The 22,305-nt window shown below is 33.5% G+C and overlaps 1 protein-coding gene across 3 annotated transcripts in view; it reads left to right on the top strand.

Annotated features, from left to right (window-relative positions):
- The window catches only part of LOC140439677 (probable Rho GTPase-activating protein CG5521), a 116,918-nt gene that overhangs the window by 83,334 nt on the left and 11,279 nt on the right, over window positions 1-22,305 (top strand). For 2 of the 3 annotated variants that reach the window (XM_072529748.1, XM_072529746.1), the window contains 5 exons: window positions 9,632-9,895; window positions 10,156-10,314; window positions 14,125-14,252; window positions 15,627-15,865; window positions 18,908-20,567. In XM_072529748.1, coding sequence (XP_072385849.1) covers window positions 9,632-9,895; window positions 10,156-10,314; window positions 14,125-14,252; window positions 15,627-15,865; window positions 18,908-19,098 — 981 coding nt within the window. In that variant the 3' untranslated portion in view covers window positions 19,099-20,567. Of the gene's footprint in view, window positions 1-9,631; window positions 9,896-10,155; window positions 10,315-14,124; window positions 14,253-15,626; window positions 15,866-18,907; window positions 20,568-22,305 lie in introns of those variants that run through there. The other variant, XM_072529747.1, reaches the window with a different exon arrangement.

Genomic DNA, 22,305 nt, shown 5'->3' with positions numbered 1-22,305 from the left:
CCAGAGTTTTTGTTGTGGCACACTATAATAAGCTTTTTTAAGGTCTACGTAGATGAGATGTATTGGTTGATTTCATGCTACTTTTTTTTTGATTAGCTGAGTAACAGTAAACAGATGGTCAATAGTTGATCTACCTGCTCTAAAGCTGACCTGTTCTTCGGCCTCCATATCACAGAATTCATCTTCAATTCTCTTTTTGATGAGTTTCCCGTAAACTCTCGAGATGGTGCTAAGGACTGCGATTCCTCGATAATTGTCACATACATCTTTACTTTCCTTCTTATGTATTGTCGCAATAAACGATGTCCTTCACTCCTCCGTTATACTCTTTCCGTTAATACGTTTTTGGTAAAGGCTGGTTAGCTTCTTATATTAATTGCTTGTACCGTACTTGAGTAGCTCAGGTGGGATATTGCCAGATCCTGGTGTTTTTCTATTCTTTAATGCTTGGCATACTCTTGCTACTTCTTTGTCGTCAATTCAAATTGGGGAAGCTATTATATGTACTTGCACCTCTGATTGTGTTTGAGGTGTTTACAAATATTCTACCCTTTCTTCCGCCAGTTGATTTGCGAATTATACATTCCATTTATGTACGATGATCGGTGAGATGATGTCTTTAGTTTTATCTTGTCGAAGAGATCGAAGTATTTTCCGGCTTTCGGTGCTTCTGCTATCCCTCAAGTAAGTGTTTATTGTGGAGCAGTTTCTTTCCCAGCTTTCGTTTTTCTTCTTAGTTATCGTACCTCGTACGTTTCTTTGGGCTGTTCGTTATTCGTTTTTACTTTGATCAGTATTTTTATTTAAGTGCTTGTGATATTTATCTCGTTTAATCTTTATTTTTTCTTCGATTTCTTCATCCCACCAATATGGCTTCCTTCGTTCGGTTTTTTCATATTTACCCAGGGCTTCTTCTACTGCCCTTTTGAGACATTGTTTTATGTAATTGTAATGTTGCTCAACACTATCAAAGTTTTGTTGTAAGAGCTTTTCATTTAGTCGCTTTTTGTACAGTGTCTTTGTGCTTTCATGGTTGAGGCTATCCAAGTTGTATTTAGTTTCTATTGTTTTTTTGCTCTTGTTCCTCGTTGTGTTATTTTTTGTTGCCTAGTCGTATGTGCATTATTTTAGCCTTTACTAGGTAGTGGTCGCTTCCACATGTACTTCCTCTAAGCGCTCTTACGTCTTGTATATTGAGTTGCGTATTTTGTCGGACGATCGCATAGTCTATAATAGATTTCAAATTTCTTGATTGTTGGACCCAAGTGAATTTATGTGTTTCTCGATGCTGGAAAAAGCCGTTAAGTATTCTTAGGTTGTTTTGTTCACATATGTTGATAAGCCTATCTCCATTGTCATTTTTAGTATCTTATCCGAATTGACCAACTATTTTATCTTTAATTTTTTTGTCCGTTCTCGCCTTTAGGTCTCCTAATAGGAGTATTTCTCTTGATGTTCCTATTTTTCGTAAGATAGGTGCTCAAAGAACTCTTCTTTATCTTTTAATAAAGCGTCCTCGTTTATTGCATAGATGCCAAGAATGGTGACTTTACTACTATGCAGGGCCAGGTTAAGTTTGATGATGCGTTGATTCATTGCTTCCCAGAATGTTATGCACCTTCCAAGTTTTTTTCTTATAAGTATGGCCACTCCTTGCTGGGCTCTTAGCTCCTAGCTTTTCTGAGCCGTGCCTTTCTTTTTAGTCTCGGTAAGTACTAAAACATCCATTTTTGATTTATTGGCTTCCGAAATTACGTCGTTGAGTTTATTGGAGAGCCCTTGAACGTTTTAAGTACCAATATCCATAGTCCGTTTTCTAAGCTTAAGTCGTCTTCGTTTGTTCAATCGTTTCCAATGTCTGTTACTGGAATTTTTAACCTTTAAAGTTTTTATTAAGTATCGAGGGATTAACCCGATGCCTCAACCCCTATCTTGGAGGACCGGAGCTTTGATTTCGCAGTGCCGCTCCTAGACCGGTTGCCTTCTCTACGGCTCAAAGAGACCTGTCTTCCCTTTATTCCTTTTATTTCATCCCCTAAAGTTTGGGTTGCCACCTCCGCCATTGAATCCGCAAACCGTTGTGGTCTTCAACTGTTAGCCTGGTCAAGGGACCCTTAGCAGGTACTAGTTTGCCGGGTCAGGAAACACCTGGAATCTGCAGAAGGCAGGGATCGATTCACTTTCCCTGATAGGACTATCCGAAAAGGAGTTCCTACCCGCGTTAATATACATAATATACATAAATCTATGTATATATATATATATATATATATATATATATATATATATACACTCGTTCAAATTAACTGTTTAATTCCATCGACAAAACAAAGTAATAAAAAGAATCAGCCTGGTGAGATTTTACAACTATGTTATTTAAAAGAGATGTTTAAGAAGAACACAACGAATTTCTATATTAGTAAACGCAGGAGAGAGGGAAAGAGAAAGTGAAAGCGAAAAAGACACCGAGAGCAGAGAAGGAGCAAAACATACAGTATTTACATATATCATTATCATGATTAAAACTGACGGTAATCTACTTCCTATAATTTTTTTTTCAGTTGTACAGAGTAGAACACCGGGGGATTTTATCTTCTCCTCCTGACGTGTTGCTCACTGCCTGTTGGGGCAGTACCTTCGATCTGGTTCTAATTATATCTATTAATTAATTAAAATGTGTTACCTTACATTTGGCGATCACACTTCCCGTATTACACTTTAAAAAACATCTTACTACTTGAGAAACTTTATTTTGCGTTAATTGAACATTGTGTGTTGAAAAATGAGCGAATTTTTATTAATCAAATGTGACAGTGACACAATGACTGATGTTTTTTTTTCTAATAAAATTGAGAAGAGAATACGTGATAATCTCGCAATTATGTGCAAAGAGTATATGCAACATCTATCGTGCATTCTCGGGTACAAATCGACTTAAAACTAAAAGTAGTATTTTTTAAAAAAGGGTGTTCGTCATTTGGATCATAATTTTAGGTTGCGCTACGCAACACAGTCCCCCTCTTGATGTGAACGCATCAAAAAAAAAAATATTTATGTACAATTTGAAGAAAGGTATAACTAATCTAAAAAAACTATTAAAATTCTTGAAGGTGAGTCATAGGAAGAGGACACAGTTTAGCAATAGAGCGAACGTATAACCCTTCAGGAGTTCTGACCTTAACAACTCTTACCTTGTTGTCCTTTCCCGGATATGTCTCAACTACCCGTGCTATAGGCCATTTGAGAGGAGGCGAGTTTTCGTCCTTAAGCAAGACGAGATCATCAGGCTTTATGCCTACCTGAAGAGTGAACCATTTAGGTCTATTTTGAAGCCTATTAAGATAATCGCGAGTCCAAACCTTCCACATATGCTGCTGAATTCTTGTGCATTTATTCCACAAAGACAATTTATTTTCTTGAATATCAGAGAGATCTAATTCAGGATAAGACATTAAGTTAGATCCAATAAGGAAGTGTCCGGGAGTAAGAAAGGAAAAATCGGACGGGTCGTCTGAGAGCGCACAGATAGGGCGTGAATTGAGCACTGCTTCAATCTGCGAAAGTACAGTGGATAGTTCTTCGAAAGTAAAATTGGAGTTACCCATTATTCTTACGAGATGATATTTGAAGCTCTTTATGGCAGCTTCCCAAATACCACCGTGGTGTGGTGAGCGTGGAGGGATAAACTTCCATTGAATTTGACATGAAGTAGCGAAAGAGCGAATAGATTCAGAGGTATCACCTTTGAGAAGCAACTCATAAAGTTCTTTCAATTGATTTTTCGCACCTAGAAAGTTGGTGCCATTATCGCTGAAAATGATACTCGGATTACCCCTTCGGGCGATAAATCTTTTCAGAGTCAATAAGAACGCTTCAGTAGAAAGACTGGAAATTAATTCCACATGCACGGCGCGAGTAGCTAAACATACAAACACTGCCATATAGGCCTTAGTAAGGGGAGCTCTCTTGAGTTTAGAGGTCTTGATTGGAAATGGACCACCAAAATCAACTCCAACGTTTATAAATGGACGTGCAATTTGAACTCTTTCCCTCGGGAGATTAGCCATGATTTGGGAAGCGACTTGTGCGTTAAAACGGTAACAAGTGAGACAATTTTGTATTATACGTTTGATTTGTCGAAGACCATCAAGAGGCCAGAATTTCAATCTAACATTGGACAGTGTATTTTGAGGGCCAGAATGTAGAAGTCTTCGATGTTCTCGGGTAAGTAATAAATTGACAATATGTGATTTTGAGGGCAACAGTAGAGGGAATTTCTGATCATAAGAAACATCTGAAAAGAGAAGACGACCGCCTACTCGTATCATTTGAGACGAATCTAGAAAGGGATTCAATTTACGAATAGACTTATCGTTAAGCAGACGATTATCCATTAAAAATTGGATTTCCGAACTGAAGAAATGAGACTGGGTCAATTTGATAATCATTAACTCAGAACTAGAGAGTTCATTTGGAGTGAGAGGACCTGTACGTCTATGAGACTTAGCTCTTACATTGTGAATAAAACGAATGCAGTATGCAAAAGCTCTCTGAAGTCGAGTGAAACATGAAAATTTGCAGAGGGCATCATACACTTGTGAATCTGGTTTTCTGATCAGATGAGTAACCCTTTTGAGTTCAGGCAGTTCATCAACATTAATACTCGAAGGACCATTATATACAAAGAGGTTGAAATCAAAGTGTGGATCTGACAAAAATTGAGGACCATTAAACCAAAGATCACAATCAAGCAACTGCAAGGGTGTAGCACCACGAGATAATATATCCGCAGGGTTGTCTTTCGATCGTACATGTCTCCATGTATGGTTGGAGGTGAGTTCTTGAATTTGAGTTACTCTATTGGCTACAAAGGTAGACCAACGAGAAGGGTGTGAATTAATCCATGCGAGGACGACTTCGGAATCTGTCCATAAATTGACAGAATTTATCTGAGATTGGGATGGAATCAAGACAGAAAGAATCTTCGTAACAAGATTAGAGAGTAATAATACTCCTAGAAGTTCTAATCGAGGAAGAGTCACAACTTTTACAGGACTAACACGACTCTTTGAGGAGATTAGATTGCAAGAGATAAAGCCATTTTCATGTGATGTTCTTAAATAAACGCAAGCACCATACGCGCTAAGACTTGCATCCGAAAACCCATGTATTTGAGTACTTGTTACATTGCTAGAATTTTGCAGCAACCTAGGAATCTTGAGATTGGAGAGGTGAGGAAGTGTTTGTAAAAATAGATTCCATTGTGTAAGCAAATTTGGACTGAGGTGGTCATCCCAATTCGACCTTTCTAACCAAATCTTTCTCATAATTAATTTAGCAGATACCACTACAGGGTTAATCAATCCGATAGGGTCATAAATGGAAGCAATTAAAGAAAGAACTTCTCTTTTTGTATAGGTATCCTTAACGGTAACCTTTGGCACAAGAACTGAAAAATGATCGGAGTGAGAATTCCAACATAGGCCGAGAATTTTGTTCGTGTTATTTTCAGGATTGATTACATAACTAGCTTCATTAGAGATATGAGAAATACCTGCGAGAAATTCAGGTGAGTTTGCACACCATTTATGAAGCGAGAAACAAGCGAGGTTCAAACATTCGGTTAATTGACGATGAATTTCGAAGAGTGTTTCAAAATCGTTACAGCCATACAGCACATCATCGATATAACAGCAATTTAAAAGAGCATCACTAGCCAAGGGAAATTTGTCGGAATGTTTTTGACCTAATTCCTTAAGACATCTAGTGCTGAGAAAACCGGAGTTATTTAATCCATAAGTGACAGTTTCAAGTTGAAGACATTTCAAATCCTCTTGAGGTGAATCACGCCATAAGATGTTCAACAGAAATACCTGTTCGGGATTTACTCGAATTTGTCTGTACATATGACGTAGATCTGCTACAATACAGTATTTAAATAATCTAAAATTTATCAAAATATCGAATAATTCGCGTTGTACCGTATAACCAGGAAGCATTATGTCATTAAGACTTAGATTTGAGGTAGTTTTCATACTGCCATCAAAGACAACACGCAACTTATTTGTTACGCTATCCTTTAAAACGCAATGGTGAGGAATAAAGTATTTTAAATCAGAGTGAATATTTCGAGTGGAGAGAGGCACATATCTGCAATGTCCAAGTGCAATATATTCATGAATACATTGTTTATACTGTGCGTATAATTGATCTGACTTGATCAGTTTCTGTTCGAGGTTTAGGAATCGCTTCTTTGCGAGGAAAAACGATTCGCCCAATTTTTTATATTCGTTGGGAGATTTGAAAGGGAGATCTACTTGGAATCTTCCAGATGATAATATTTTAAGTGGCGATTTAAAAATATCTTCGGCTTGTTGCTCCGAAGGAGTTAGGATTTTTGGAGTACAAGTAGAAGACGAGATTTCTTCTATTTCCCAAAACGACCGTACGAGTGAATCGGTATTTTGAGTTTGAACGAACAAGGATACTTCATTTCGAGGTTGAGTATTTTCTTGAATGTTAAGTATAGAATATGAGTCAATTGACCCAGATGATTGAGGTACATTTCCACCTACAAGATAACCGAGATGAGTATTTGTTAAGGTAGGAAGATTAGGGCCTAATTTTATTAACCCGTAAGTAAGTAAGTCGAAATAAACATCTGCTCCAAGCAGCATTTGAACTTCGGCAGGAGTACAAAATTCTGGATCAGCTAGGTGAATGTTTGGTGGAATTTTGAGAGCATTAAAATCCAATGTAATTTGAGGGTGCTTACAAGTGATGGTTGGGAGAATCGCACAAGAGAGTGTAAAATGTTTTGTGGGATTAACATTTGAGAAAATATTTAAATCCACCATTTTATTCGACGTCGAACAGATTTCGGATATTCCAGAAATTTGAAGACTTTTTGTGTAAGGAATACATTTCAAGCGACTTGCTAATTCCTCAGTGATAAACGAAAGCTGACTAGCTGAGTCTGTAAGGCAGCGAACCTTAACGGGATTATTATGAGAATCATAAATTGTAACACATGCTGTTTGGAGTAGAACCTCCTTTTTGCCTGAGAGTGTAGAGAGAGATGATGCTCGGTAGACATCATTAGACTGAGATTGATTTGCTATTCGTGGGATTGCAGGTGAACTTGAAGTTTCGCTTTGAGTATTGGGATCACGAGATACATTAGAGTGAGTACGAGAATTTGGAGTATCATGCATATTGTGAGACTGGCGAGTATTTTGAGAATTATGATTTTCTTGTGAGTCTTGAGAGTGACGAGTGTTTTGGAAATGAGTGTTTCTAGTGGGTAGACTACGAGAATCTTGATTTGTTCTGAAACGAGAACTATTTGAGTTATGAGTAGAAGCGTTAGAGAAGTGGAGCAATGTGTGATGTCTCCTGTTACATTTAGCGCAATTTGACGCAGAGGTACATGAGCTTGCTGAATGACCACTAGCCAAGCAGTTGAGACACGCTTTCTTTGCCTTGACCGTTTGAAAACGCTCATCTTCAGACATATTTAAGAATTCCCGGCAAGTGTATATTTTATGGGAGTTATTTTGACATAAGAAACATTTAAAATACTGATTATTACTAGTATACTGCAAATTATTGCTAACTGTGTTAAGAGAAGTAAAACGAGAAGGTTGTTTTTGTTTCGGAGAATGAGAGTATTCAGGAACAAGATTTTCGAGAATTTTGCATTTTCTTTCAATAAATTCAAGGAACTCCATTAAACTTGGGAGTTTGTTTATATTACGCTCGGTTTCAAATGATCTTTTAGTATTATAGTCTAATTTTTGAGTAAAGAGATTGATGAGAATTAAATCAGTGAGTTGATTCGAGATGTTGAGGTTTTCTAAGGCAGCGAGATGGCTTTTAATTTGAGTTAAGAAATCCCTTAGAGCATGTGCATTGGGTTTTGTAATGAGTGGAGCATTTAATAAACTGTTCAAATGACTGTTTACTATTAAATATTTATTTTCAAATCTATTGCATAAATTTTGTATTGCAATTTCAAAATTGGAATCAATTATTTCTAAATTGTCAATTAACTTTAACGGTTCATTCCTTAACACTGATTTGAGATAAATAAGTTTTTGAGCATTAGATAACTGTTTATCATTTGTTATTAATTTGGTGAAAACATCAAAAAAGCTGGGCCATTCTGAGATTTCGCCCGAGAAAAAAGGTATTTTTAATTCTGGCAACTTTACATTTTGAATTGTGCTAACAGATGGTATTACATTTGTTACAATAGGTTGAGTTTGAACTGGTTTTGCAGATAATTGCGTGATTTTCTCGTACAAATATGAATCTAAATTATAATACTGTTCTTCAACTATGTCTCTATCTGAACAATATTTATCAAAATCTTCTAATTCAAGTTCCTTTTGTAGGTTGAGATACTCGCGATAAGTTTCATTTAATACATTTTTGCGTGCAATATATTGACCGCAATCTAAAACTACATTTTGGTTTTTTGAGACAAATGTTTGAATTCTAGTAATACAAGCTTTAGTATGCCCTCTCAATTTTATAATTTTTGCAACATCAGTCATTTTGAACGTGAGAAAAAATAATACAAATTTTAAATACAACAAGAGATACTTAGTATCATGAACTAAATAATATTACCATAAAAATCTACTTATAATCACTGCGAATCTAAAATCTAAAAATAAAATGACATGCGACGATGCAAAAAACAATTCCTAAAAGTTACAATAAATGATCAAACCGCACATTAAGTCCAACCGCGACCTCACATAAACTCCTTATCCCTTGCAAGTGTCGATGTCGATATACCGGCCTCCCGGCGCTAATAGAACAACCTTGGATCCTGGAACCGCCAAAACTCCAATGTGTGTATATGAGAGAATAAAAACTATGTCTTTTCTTTGCGAAGAAATGAGGAAGCGAGTGATGTTTTTTACGAATAGTGTGAGAAAATCTTGAGTACTGCGTGAAAACGCCTTTGCAGAAACGAGAGATGATCGCCCTCGTGCTATAATTAATGAAAATTCAGCTTCCAGCTTTACATAAACGGGAACAGTTGCTGTATCCGGCTCGTTAGGAACATGTAGAACACCGGGGGATTTTATCTTCTCCTCCTGACGTGTTGCTCACTGCCTGTTGGGGCAGTACCTTCGATCTGGTTCTAATTATATCTATTAATTAATTAAAATGTGTTACCTTACATTTGGCGATCACACTTCCCGTATTACACTTTAAAAAACATCTTACTACTTGAGAAACTTTATTTTGCGTTAATTGAACATTGTGTGTTGAAAAATGAGCGAATTAATTTTTATTAATCAAATGTGACAGTGACACAATGACTGATGTTTTTTTTTCTAATAAAATTGAGAAGAGAATACGTGATAATCTCGCAATTATGTGCAAAGAGTATATGCAACATCTATCGTGCATTCTCGGGTACAACTCGACTTAAAACTAAAAGTAGTATTTTTTAAAAAAGGGTGTTCGTCATTTGGATCATAATTTTAGGTTGCGCTACGCAACACAGAGTTCAATAAGAAATTTAAGTTATATAGATTATTATTGTAAAATTCAATTCATATACTTTTTATATTGAGTTTTCTAATTCCCAATTAAATTTTGTTTGTTTTAGTTTGCTATCATTTATGTAGCTCCTGGCCAAGAAGATAAAAATTCAGTATTGTCTAATCAAGGTGGTAGTGTTGCTTATGAACAATTTTTGGCATCTTTGGCATGGGAGGTAGAATTGGAAGGTCATACCGGTTTTTTAGGAGGTTTACAAAGGCAAGGAACAACCGGATTGACCGCTCCTTACATAGCTACAAGCTTCTTAGAAGCCATTTTCCACGTTGCCACTCGAATGCCGGGAGATTCTCCAGAGGCCGTACTTAATAAGGTATAATCTTTTGATTGAACATTTTCATGATAAACTCAGTATCAATAGTTTAAAATTTTCAATTTCTTAAAAGACTAAACAATACATTTTTAAAAAAATTAGTGTGTTAAATATATATTTCACTCGTTTTCTTGTGATTTCTTCTTGAATATATTCTTCTATTCTTCTATACATATATATATATATATATATATATATATATATATATATATATATATACAATGATTTATGTTATTCATAGTGATTAATTTATGTTTTAGATAAGGCATTTAGGAAATGACGAAGTTCACATTGTATGGTCTGAGCACAATAGAGACTATAGACGTGATATCATTCCCACTGAGTTCTGTGATATTTTAATAACTATTTATCCATTAGGAGGAAATTTAAATAGAGTGACAATTAATTTAAAATCTGACGTAAGTATTGTCTTTTTGTAAATGATCTTTGTTACAAAATCGGAAAAAGTTTTCATTCAGGATTAAAATATCCGTTTTTTTTTATTAAAATTTTTTACTTACTTACTGTTTATTTCTTTTGGCAAAAAGAAAGAAGAGAGTGTTTGCTGAATGAAACGGCTTACAGCCATATTATTGGTTTGCAGCTATTAAATAAGGTTTTCCTGGTTTATCCTCTTTTAAGGCGCCGATTATAAGATGCATCATATATCGACCACATGCATGTTTACTTTCATTAACAACTACGTAAAAGTTGTTATCGGGTAAAGAATCTTTAATTTTCTTAATTACTCCGCCATACAATGCATTCACATTGCCCTTTCTGAGTGTTGCCCCGTTAGGAATATTGAAGTTACAATACTAAAATATGTATTTTGCAATTTTTTTAACGGAATGTTTACTGCTAACACCGCTTTACACAGGTCTTTATTACACATTTTTCGTTTTCTTTATTCATCTTATATTAAACATTTTGAAGAGATGTATGAATCGACTGCTGAACGAATTCTAATGTAATCTTTTTTAGCTTCAACTTATGAGTCGCGGTTTTTAAATGTTGGTCGTTTAACTTTTGAAAGTTAGTTACTAGTACATGATTTATTTACAACTCTCTTTCTCAACGTTCCGCTGCTAAATTGATGTCTTTCCTTTTGAGGTCATCCTCCACGCGTTGATATGTATTGCAACGCTAATATCTAAATACTCTCGTGTCTGGTAGTAGGTCAAACGTGGACAAACATTATATTATTACAAACAAATATATCACTAAAAACACGAGGCCCTTTACAAATATCTGGTTAATATTTTTATATTAAACAAGATGCTTCTCCATATATCCCTCTTTATATAAGTAAAAGCACTTTTTTGAATGGTAGACATATTTAAATTGAATACATACAAATGTACACTTCAAAAACACTAAACAGGATACCACGTTTACTTTAATCCAATGTTTGCCGGAAACTGACAAAATAATTCTAGGGCCGGCAAACTAAAGCACATAAGTCAAAAAAATCGATTTGTCTTTTTGTACATGCACATGTCTATATATTTTTTCTCTATAGACTGACTTAAGCACATAAGTCCTACACGTTTATTTCACATTGATTTTAAGTAGCGTACTTTTTCAACCTTTCAATTCCTACAAATCTTTGGACGTTATGAAGAACATAAGTTGACTTATGTGAAAAAGTACAACTGATATATTTAGTCTTGCTGATTTGTAGGAATGACTTAAGTTGTTAGATACCTCAAGTGCTTGACGTGACATATTAAATCAAAAAGCTGTTGTCGAAGGTAAGTGTAAAACATTTTTTAAATAAATAGTAGGCAATTTGAAGAGTTTTCTTATGAATGTTTTTGTTCCTACATTGGTTTTTATTGACGTTTTATTTTTCAGATCAGCAGCCAACAAGCAGTTATTTGATCGAGAATGAACCTCCAACATCATCAGGCCTTCACGGGAACACGAGTATTCCATTAGATTTGGATTTTTCAAGTGATGATTCCATACAAGATCCACATTATCAAGCTCCAGAAATAAAAACAATACGTTCAAGTGATGAATCGACTTCACGAATCTCTCCGACAGTGTTACCAAAAAAGAGTCTTCGCTCCATTAAACACGAGAAAAAAACGAAAAAAAATTGGGTAAGTCATATAAAACTGTTAAAGGAAAAGTTATCGCTGATAGATCCATGAAAGAACTGCTGGCATGTCGCATGCAATGCAAGGAGTGTATACCTTTGGCTAAGAGAGAAGCGATATTTAAGCGATATTTAATGAATATTGGCTAAGGGTACATACCAAAAAAGGTCTGCTTACATGTCATCATTAATAGAGATTGAAGACAAAGCTACCCAAAGACAACGCTCAATAGATCCCGAAAAACACAAATTTCGTATGAAGACGTATAAATATTTTGTTGTAATAGATGGACTGCGTCAAGCTATTTGTAGGGGATGTTTACTAAAAACCTTTGACGAAAGAGATAATTTTATAAAAACCATGGCAATAAAAAACGGTCTTTAGTAGGTGGTACAAATATTAATGATATGCGTGGAACAACTGTACCTAAAAATAAAATATCCGATGACAAAAGGAAGGAAATAAAAAACCATATTTTGTCTTTTTAGTCGTATGAAAGACACTTCACCAGAAAGAGTACATCAAAGAAGTATTTGCCTTCCCACCTAACAATCATCAAAATGTATCAACTATTTTGTGACACGTATATCACACTCCATTCACAAACCAAATGGCACACATAAATATGTATCAAAATGATAGTATACAACAGTGTTTACTGACTCCATCATTGACTTCTTATGTAGCTTTTTATAAACGTCAGTTGTGGACGTTCAATTTCACCTTACATTGCAATATGACCGGAAGAGCAGTATGTTACGTGTGGTATGAAACTATTGCTGCTAGAGGAGCGAATCAGATTGCATCTTGTCTATTTAATGATCTTCAAACAAACCTACCTAATAACACAAGAAGCGTAATATTTTACTCTGATACCGGTTGAGGTCAGAATAGAAATTCAGTAAATTAGAGGGAATCGACCATAAATTTATGGTTCCCGGACATAGCCATTTAGAAGTTGATACAGATCATGGGATAATAGAAAAGAAGAAAAAGAAAACAGAAATCCAAATATATCATCCTCATGACTGGATACAACTTATTAGGTCCAGCAGTAACAAATTTTAAGTTGTGGAAATGCAGAATACGGACTTTTTGGACTTTGAATCGTTACTGAAGGGTTCTTTGGTATTAAGAAATAAAGATGTAATTGGAAAGCAGTTTAAATGGCTGGACAAAAGGTTGCTCCGCTATGACACGGAATTTGGAATGGTTTCTTACAAAGACACCTTGCAAATGGAATCAGAAATTCACAAGATAAATTTGAGACGGAGGGAATCCTTTATACCTAATAACGTCCCAGTTATATCACTACTGCCTTTACCTATATCAAAAGATGACTTAATTTCTCTACTTATATTGATACCAAATGTTTTCCATATATTTTATATAGATTTGCCTAGTAAGGAAAATATAGCTAATATGGATCCTGATATTTTAGATGGTGAGGATGAATAATTTTAAGAAAATATTGTGATGTAACAAACTAAAATACCTAGTTGTGCTGTTAAACATAAGTCATATATGCCAATGTTCTTTTCAACATAAGTCAGAAAAAACAATTTTCCATACTTTTTTATAGAGTCATACTTAGATACTAGTAAATATGTTGTACACACTCTCATAAAATGCAATAAACGTTTGTAAGAGATATTGAATTATTTTTTTATATATATAGTTTTATTCAATTTCTGAAAATCTACAGTTTTCGACTTATGTACTTTAGTCTGCCGACCCTACAATTAGAACCTTAAAAGCAGGTAGGTACCTACGAATTACTACGCCAATAATTTATTTTTGGAAAATCCATAATAAATTCGGGTCGGGTAGTAATGGGAAAGTCCAAAGAGATAATGGGCTCGTTCATATCCAAGTTATACAATTCCAACTAAGGGAGGAAAATTTTAAACTTTTATATAATTTATTTTTAAAATATACAGAATAAATTGTGTTTAACTTAGATATGTAATATTGTTCGAAATGAGCAAAAATATGCAATATATGCATCTATACGCACTTTGCATACATTTATTTCCCGTGTCAGTTCTTATCCAAAATAGATATTTATAGATACTTGTTTGCATTAACTTCGTGCTTGAATTATTATTATTTTTTTTTATTTAGGTTCCACATTTTGGAGTATTATTTAATGAGGCTATTGTTGAAACTTCAGTGTTAGCCGGATTAGTTAGAGCAACAGCCATTTGTGCAAGTCGAGCCAAGAGAATTACTTACGAATTCTACCAACAGTAGTAAGTTATGTTTAAAATATCTAATAAAATAGTTTATACTTGTATTGTATAAACAATCTTTATATTTCTCAATGATTGAATAAAAAACTTCCAATATTTGCTGGGTTATTGAGAATATCAAATTTTGTGCAACCGTGTTTCTAACAAACTAATAATTCCATAATCAAACTTTCTTAAAAACAGAAATTTTCAAGTTGGTTAAAGAGAATAGTACAAAGAACTTAAAAGAGTTACAGTAGACGAGCTTATACTTAAGAGTAATATGGACACAAAAAAAAGAACAAATATTGTTGGTATATTGGTCCCTCGGATTATAATAAACTTAATACTAGGAATGACAATGGTGTCTGTAGTAATCATGGTAAAATATAAAAAATAGTAAAAAATGTATAGTAAAGGATATTTTATCCTTTTGAATATAACAGTTATTTTGTACTTTTATTTCTCAATCCCGTAATTAACTTTTATTAAGTGATATAAATTAAAAACACTAGGAATTCTAAGATTTCCTACATGGCGAAACTAAATTCAAATCTTTACCACTGTGAGTAAATTTTTTTAATATGGTTTACCACTGTGCTTTCTAAAACTTGCAAAGCAGACAGATTGATGAATTAGTCGGCAAGGGAATCTATAATTTGCACTCCACGTGCCGTTCATCACGGTAAAAATTCTTAGTGAATTTAGTTTCTGGTACTCGAAACAGAGTAAAGAACTAAAACAGAAAGACGGTATAAGATTTAATTTCGATTGCAGGGCATTTCAACCCCTTTAGGTCTCATCAGAACGACATATGCAGTTGTTCTGAATCGAAACAAAATCTCTTCCGTCAGAGGACAATAATTATAAAAATAATTATTAATAGACGTTACCACGCACAGTGGTAAAGATTTGAATTTACTTTCGCCATGTAGGAAATCTTAGAATTCCTAGTGTTGTTATTAGATGGCGTTGTAACGTCTGTTAATAATTCTTTTTATAATTATTGTCCTATGACGGAAGAGATTTTGTTTCGATTCAGAACAACTGCATATGTCGTTCTGATGAGACCTAAAGAGGTTGCAATACGTATAGGCGGCTTGCAGATGCCCTGCAATCGAAATTAAATCTTATACCGTCTTTCTGTGATATAAATTAATATGTTTTTATAATATGTATTATTCTAACCAATAGAGTTTTTGTGGCATTTCTATGTTACCTATTTTATTTAATGAGAATTAACTACAATTGTATTGAAAATATGTTATACTTGACGTTTCGAAATGGAAATTTCGAACATACTTTCGAACTTTCGTGCTAAACAAAATTAAAAAATAAACAAAATTTATTAACTATTAAGAATCATATTTTCATTAAACTGTTTGTTTGTTGTAGTTATGAAGAAAGAGCTAGGTCTTTAGAAACAGTTGTAACTAAACACAAAAAAGGTACAACATATGAAGAATTCATATCAAAAGTATACAGTCCCGTCCTTACGCCGAATTTGCTTTACCCTAATAGTTTATCGTCAAGTAACGGTGATGTTGGTTCAAATTCTATGCTTGCAGCTGCCCTATTGGACTCTCACGGACATATCCCAAAGAGCTCCCAAAGATCTGATCAGAAATTTAGAGGTAAGCTTCAAAGAAATAAAAATATGTGCCGAAACGAATTCTTTTAGATTTCAGGTTATTTATGTTTATGTATAAAATATATATCACGTATATTAAGAGAAAAATGTAAGACGGTTGATTCTATCTATTGTATTATTTCGTTTTCTAAGGCCATTTGATTAAATATTCCTTAGGTATTTTCGTCCAGAATGTGCAAAATTTATCTATTTCTAGTTAAAAAATTAAATAAACTAAAACTCTGCCATAAGCAATTCACTGCTAAGTAATAATGGAATGCATGTCATCGATATTTTCACTGGCATTTCTTTTAAGAATAATTAGCCTTGCATTTCTAGAGTCTGTGCAGTCTTCCGATTAAACTGGTGATGTTCTGTGACTAATCCACGTGAAGTAAGCAGTCAAACACGATTCGAGACAGGGCTGTTACGATCAATTGTAAAAACCTCTTCTTTTTATTGGTTGGGTCCTATAAATACTTGAATATCGAATATTCTCTTGCGAACATAAAATTGTTTTCTAATGTTGTCAGTGTTTTACACTTGAGGAGTTTATGGTATATATTCGAATATTTCTATGAATTGGATAGTTATAATTTGACAATGTACCGGAAGCAGGGTTTCCGATAGTACTATAATAACAAAAATACATTCAGTTAGATGTGATAATTGAGTCAGTGTGTACTGAATTGAGTTTGGTTTTGATTATTATATCTTCTATCCTTGTTATGGAAATTTGAAATGAATTAAAAGATTTACAATGCCGCCAAGTAAAACGAAAATGAAATTTTCAGTACCTCGTCATTTTACGAAACGCTTCCCGAAATATTTTTATGAAGGTTTCTGTTCTTAACTTTCTAAATCAGAGACAAGTACAGAAAAATGTTTTTTAACGAAGCTGGCAAAATCAATCGTTTCTGCGATTATATGAGCAAACTCTTCTTCTAGAGTGAGGATAGTGGCAAATTCTGAAAAATCGAACGTGACCTTATTGAACGTGTAACCAGAACCTTATATGAAATGTATGCAGCTAATATTTTTCCAACTATTGAAAGCCTTGGGATTTTTTCTTGTTCAGCAACGACACTATGGTTTTTCCCTAAAGCTAATAATTTTAAGTACAAAAATATAAATAAACGCCAATCGCTTATGGAAAGCAGTAAAGCGATTTGGTTGAAAAAGTTCATTTAAAAAAAAATACACCCCAATCAGGTTATTACAGTGTCACCTCGGGGGAACAATTAAGGGTCTAACCACCTTCTGTTATCCCCGGGTGCTCTGTAGAGGGTCGAATATACTGTCGAGAGCTCCTCTACTTAAGTCCATCTATAGTTACAATATTTATCTTCGGTGTCTCGCCTTGAAAAAGGCAAGATATTTCTTACATGACAATTTCTTCGTCGAAATAAAACACCAAGTTAAGTTGAAACAATTCTCAGCCACAGAGTATGGAAAATAAATGCAGGAAGCAGAGCCCCGAGAGCACTAGGCTCTCGGAGAGCCCGTGAGGGACTGACCTGCCTGACCTGAAAATCGCCAATATTTATATGCGCTGTTTGAGCGATAAATAGGGATTTCCAGGTCAAGAGCCAATGGGAAAATTCGAGGCGGGGCGATGCGCATCGAAATGCGTACTACCACAGTCGTGGTAGTCGCCGTCCACAGACTATGGCATTCGATGACAACAGGTGGGCCTTCTGTATAGTAACTGGTTTGATACCATGTTATGAAACACATTGTGTATGTCACAAATTTTAAAATGTATATTTTAAATATGCCTGCAATTTTTATGAAGAAGCTTTTTGCATAATTTTATAATAACCTATGTATTGGACTTACTACAAAATTTGATTACTTTGTAAATTTGTAACGAAATTTGAACTGAAATACTTTTTAACCATTAAAAAGTGTTACATCTTCGTTAAAAACGTATGGCTTTATGCAAACCGAAATTAAACTAAATAAATACTCAACTAACACTTAATTCACATTACTTACTAATTTACTCAAAATCATTGTCATCATTCGTATAGTTTACATTTATAATTAATTTGTTTATTTTGGCAAAATTTTAAATTTTCCACCCCGATTGCATTATTTATTACATTATTTCACCTTGTCAATGTAATTGTTGTTGCTTATTTTCTAATTAGCTGGAGAGCAGCTGACGACCATAGTTAACAACAACATATTTCCTTTGATATTGTTTATTATGAGCAATCTTTAATGCTTTTTATACTAATATTCAAAATACAAATCTTATTGAAATAGAAATGTATTGTGAGTTTTTCTGAGTAATCCAGTTTTTCAAACACTGACTCAAAAATTTTCCTTTCCATATCCGCGTTAGTAGTCCAAAGATCAGTATTGTTTTTGGCAGATATAGGTAATACCTGGTCGATATATCCGTTTTCTTCACCAAGGTGTAAAATGGTAATCCTCTGTTCTTGAATGGAAAGAATTGCATTTGAATATTTTGTGTCCAGTTTTTTTTTTCACGATGTCATGATAGGCGGTTAGTTTTTGGTGGAAAAATTCGATTTCATACCAACAGGCTGAAACATGTTTTAATCGATATATTATGATGCCAATGTATGTTTAAATGTTGACCGACAATTTTCCATGGTAACCTATTTATTTGTAACAATTTTTAAACAAATTATAAAAAATTGCTTTTTTCGGTTCGAAAACACTTTTTTCTTTTTTTAGTAATTTGGGTTATTTTAAGACTAAAGCTATTCTTAATGATTTTTTCGTAAAATGCTTACTTTAAGCGTAAAATGCAAATAAACAATTAAATATATCGAAAAAAGAAGCCAATTTTATCGTTTTTCAAAGCAAATTTTCATTAGGTTGGGCATCGAATTAAAAAAAATATGAGATGAAAGCTTGAGTCAAGTAGTTTTAAAATGAGAAATTCATTTTTGATTGAATATGGCAAGAGTTTTTTTAAAGGAGAATTTTTATATGTATCTTACCGACCCACTAGCACTGTATTAATTGATAAATAATCACTTACAATATAATCGTACTTTTATTTTTTCAGCATCGGCCAATGAAGTTACTAGAAGCGGTTGGTTTCAAAATTTAGACAACCAAATCGTCGAATCCAGCATATCTCCTAGACCCATGAAGAGAATTTCAACCAATTTAAAACCGTCAAAAAAGTCGGTAAAACGTGAAACTTCAGTAGAATCTCCTCCGGAAAGTCCTCTACAAATTACCCGAAGAAAGTGACTTATTGTATGTAGAAAGTTGTTAAAAATTACCTTAAACTAACATCAGACAGAGTGTTTAGAGACAAAACTTATGGCTACGCAAAAATTGGCTAATTCATTTTAGTATATTCTTCTTTCAAGGATGTAGATATGTATTTATTTGATAGCAGATTTTTATTTTTTTATATATTCTTATTATCCCAATAGCTAGAACAGAGAATTGTCATAAACAAGAATTTACGGAAGTGGTTTAACAGAAAGATCGGAAATCTGTATCTGATATACTTGTAATCTCCATTATCTAGATTGGAATAAAACTTTTTTTAATAAAAAAAAGTAATGTAAAAATAAAATACATATCACAACATAGATAAATATCTTTAATCACAACGATACTTAATGATTCGATTCATCCAAAGAACAAATAACTAGACTAACAAATATGTAATGAACATACTGATGCAATATAAAACTAAATGCGTAAGGATTGTCATAAATGTACATCTAGTAGTGGCAACAAGACAACTTACTGAGGAGTTGAGATCGTCCACGTGGTCTTCTTCCAGTTGAGGCTTCTTCCCATACCAGCCTTACTATTCTTTGGTCAGAATGTCTTCTGAGGTGCCCACTGGGGTCTTCTAGACTTTATTTCTTTTATTATTTTAGCGTGTAGATATAGTTATTTGAGCTCTTTGTTAGTTCTTATCCTATATTGCCCTGCTATTCTATCAAGGAGAGGCCCAAATATCTTGCTTATGATTGTTCTTCCCCAAACACGACTGAGGGACTGACCCCCAAAGGGTCGTACGACTGTTTTATATAGTTGTATCTTTGTATGTCTTCTTATTAAGTTAGTAAGATACTTAAATTCTCTGACGCGCTCAAAATTAAAGTCGCCGATGGTGATGTTCTGTCTGATTCTATCTCTGTTTCGGTTATTGTGGCTCATATGCATGTATTTAGTTTTGTTTTCATTGATTAGGAGCCCTATCTTATCGGCTTCTTTCTCGAACCTGACGAAAGTCTCCTTCATCCTTAATCTAGTGTTTCCTATTAGATCGATATCGTCTGCAAATGCCAACAGTAAGTTTGGTTCTTCTCGATGAAATACTGATGATAAGAACAAGACAACTAGTAGGGTAAAAATTGACAAAATTATATTATTACCAAATTAGAATTAAACGCAGTTGTTAAATTAGAACTAATATATTTGAGGTGTCTGCTCTTAGGTCGGTAGTCGTTTTAAACATACAAGTTGTCAAAAATTAAATAAATTACGGAATTTTTGTTAAATTGTATTTTATATTGTCGAATGTAACAAAATAAGATAATTTATTTTCAAAATTTATATTTTCTCGAAAACCGTTTTCAACCGAGAAGGCGAAAAGTAAATATTATAGTTTTGTTACTTTAATTCCCATATGGTGTTAATCACAAAAGTAAAACGTCACAAGGAAATAGCCTCACATTAAAAAAAAGATATATATATATATATATATATATATATATATATATATATATATATATATATATATATATATATATATATAGGCTGGTCCTTAAGTAATTGTACAAAGAGAAACCGTAGATTCTGCACTTTAAAATATTACGATTTAAGCCAACTTGCTTTAATAAAATATTGATATTAAGAAAGATACAGGGTGTTAAAGTGGAAATTTAAAATTTTATTTTTCGCTATAACTTTTACGTTTGTAAATATTTTTGGACAAAAATTTACAGTTGGATGCTTTTGAGTAGGATAAATTATAATTTTATACTTACTTTAATGTAACTAATAGGGGGCGCCACATATACCACATGTGTGGTATAAATTTGCGCTTAACTTTTTTGGTCTTTAAGTTAGCTCTATTTATGTTAAAAAATATTAAAGATACATTATTTTTACAAAGAAAAGGTATACTTGTTAGTAACCTAAAAATTCAACCGTTTTCGAGATAAATGCATTTTATAAGTCAGCTGCACAATAATTCTTAGTTTGATATTTGTGCGGTAAAGCACTGAATACCTCTAGATAAGTATAATTCATAGTTTATTCTTATTAAAACAACTCAAAGATGATATTGTAACATCACAAAATGCTTTGTTATGGGTGCTAAATGTCTTATTGGAGAAAAGATATTTCATCTTCTTCTTTAGGTGCCGTGTCCATATTCAGACGTTGGTCGTCATCATGTTTACAATTTCCCTTTGCTATCGCTTCTTAAGTTTCTATAATCGCGTTGTATTACTTTTTTTCTATTGTAAAATGCTAAAAACCCAAAATATGTGGTTTATGCAAGATGGTACACTACCACATTCTAGAGAAAAGGCAGTTAGAACATACTTAAATACAACTTTTCTGAACGTTGGATTGGTCGTGGTAGTCATATTCCTTGGCAATGTGGTGAGATATTGATATAATTATTTATTTCATAAAACATCCGAAAAGAATACTTATTGCTCATTACGTAAATTGTTTATGCATTTTTATTAGGACAAATAGAAACTAGAGCACAGGTATTGAATAACACATATGTGTCCTGTTTCATAATATTTTTGCTACAAATCTAACCTGAAAGACGCATTTTTACAAAAAAATCATCGTTGTCCTAACCGATATTGTTATAAATATAGTAAACACACAGGCAATTTAGTTCAGCATAATATTAGTTCGTTAGTAAATCATAATAGTCCATTTGTTCGAGATGTAATTATAGTTACTCGTAAGCTGTAACGTAATCATATAAATAAGTAATGTCATCAATAGGTTATTCCGTGTGTATATAAGTACCCAATGAACGAGATACATCACAGTTTAATATATTATTTAACTTCTGCGACAAATAAGATGTAGTTCCATAATATAGAATAAGATTTGGATATGTATCCAAAATAATATATTCATCCATTATACATTACAGCCACCACGTAGCCCCGAATTTAATCCGCTTGATTTTGGTGTATGGGGCGCATTAAAACAACGTGTGTCATAAACATTCGCAACCAACTATGGGAAGAAATTAATACTGCAGCAGTTTCTTTAGAACCAATGATGCTATTTAATATGAGAGATCGTTTATGGAATATATTGACAAATGAATTAAAGAAAATGGTGGACATATCGAACACTTACTTTGACAAAAAGTTATGTTATTTAGTTTAACTATTTCTTAATTTGGTTTGTAAACAAAATGTTTTGATTATGACTTTAATTTAACATCAAACG

The sequence above is a fragment of the Diabrotica undecimpunctata genome, chromosome 4, assembly GCF_040954645.1.
Source record: "Diabrotica undecimpunctata isolate CICGRU chromosome 4, icDiaUnde3, whole genome shotgun sequence".
Classification (NCBI taxonomy): Eukaryota; Metazoa; Arthropoda; class Insecta; order Coleoptera; family Chrysomelidae; genus Diabrotica; species Diabrotica undecimpunctata.
Note: the sequence above shows the minus strand (reverse complement) of the source record. Positions and strands in the feature narration are given on the sequence as shown.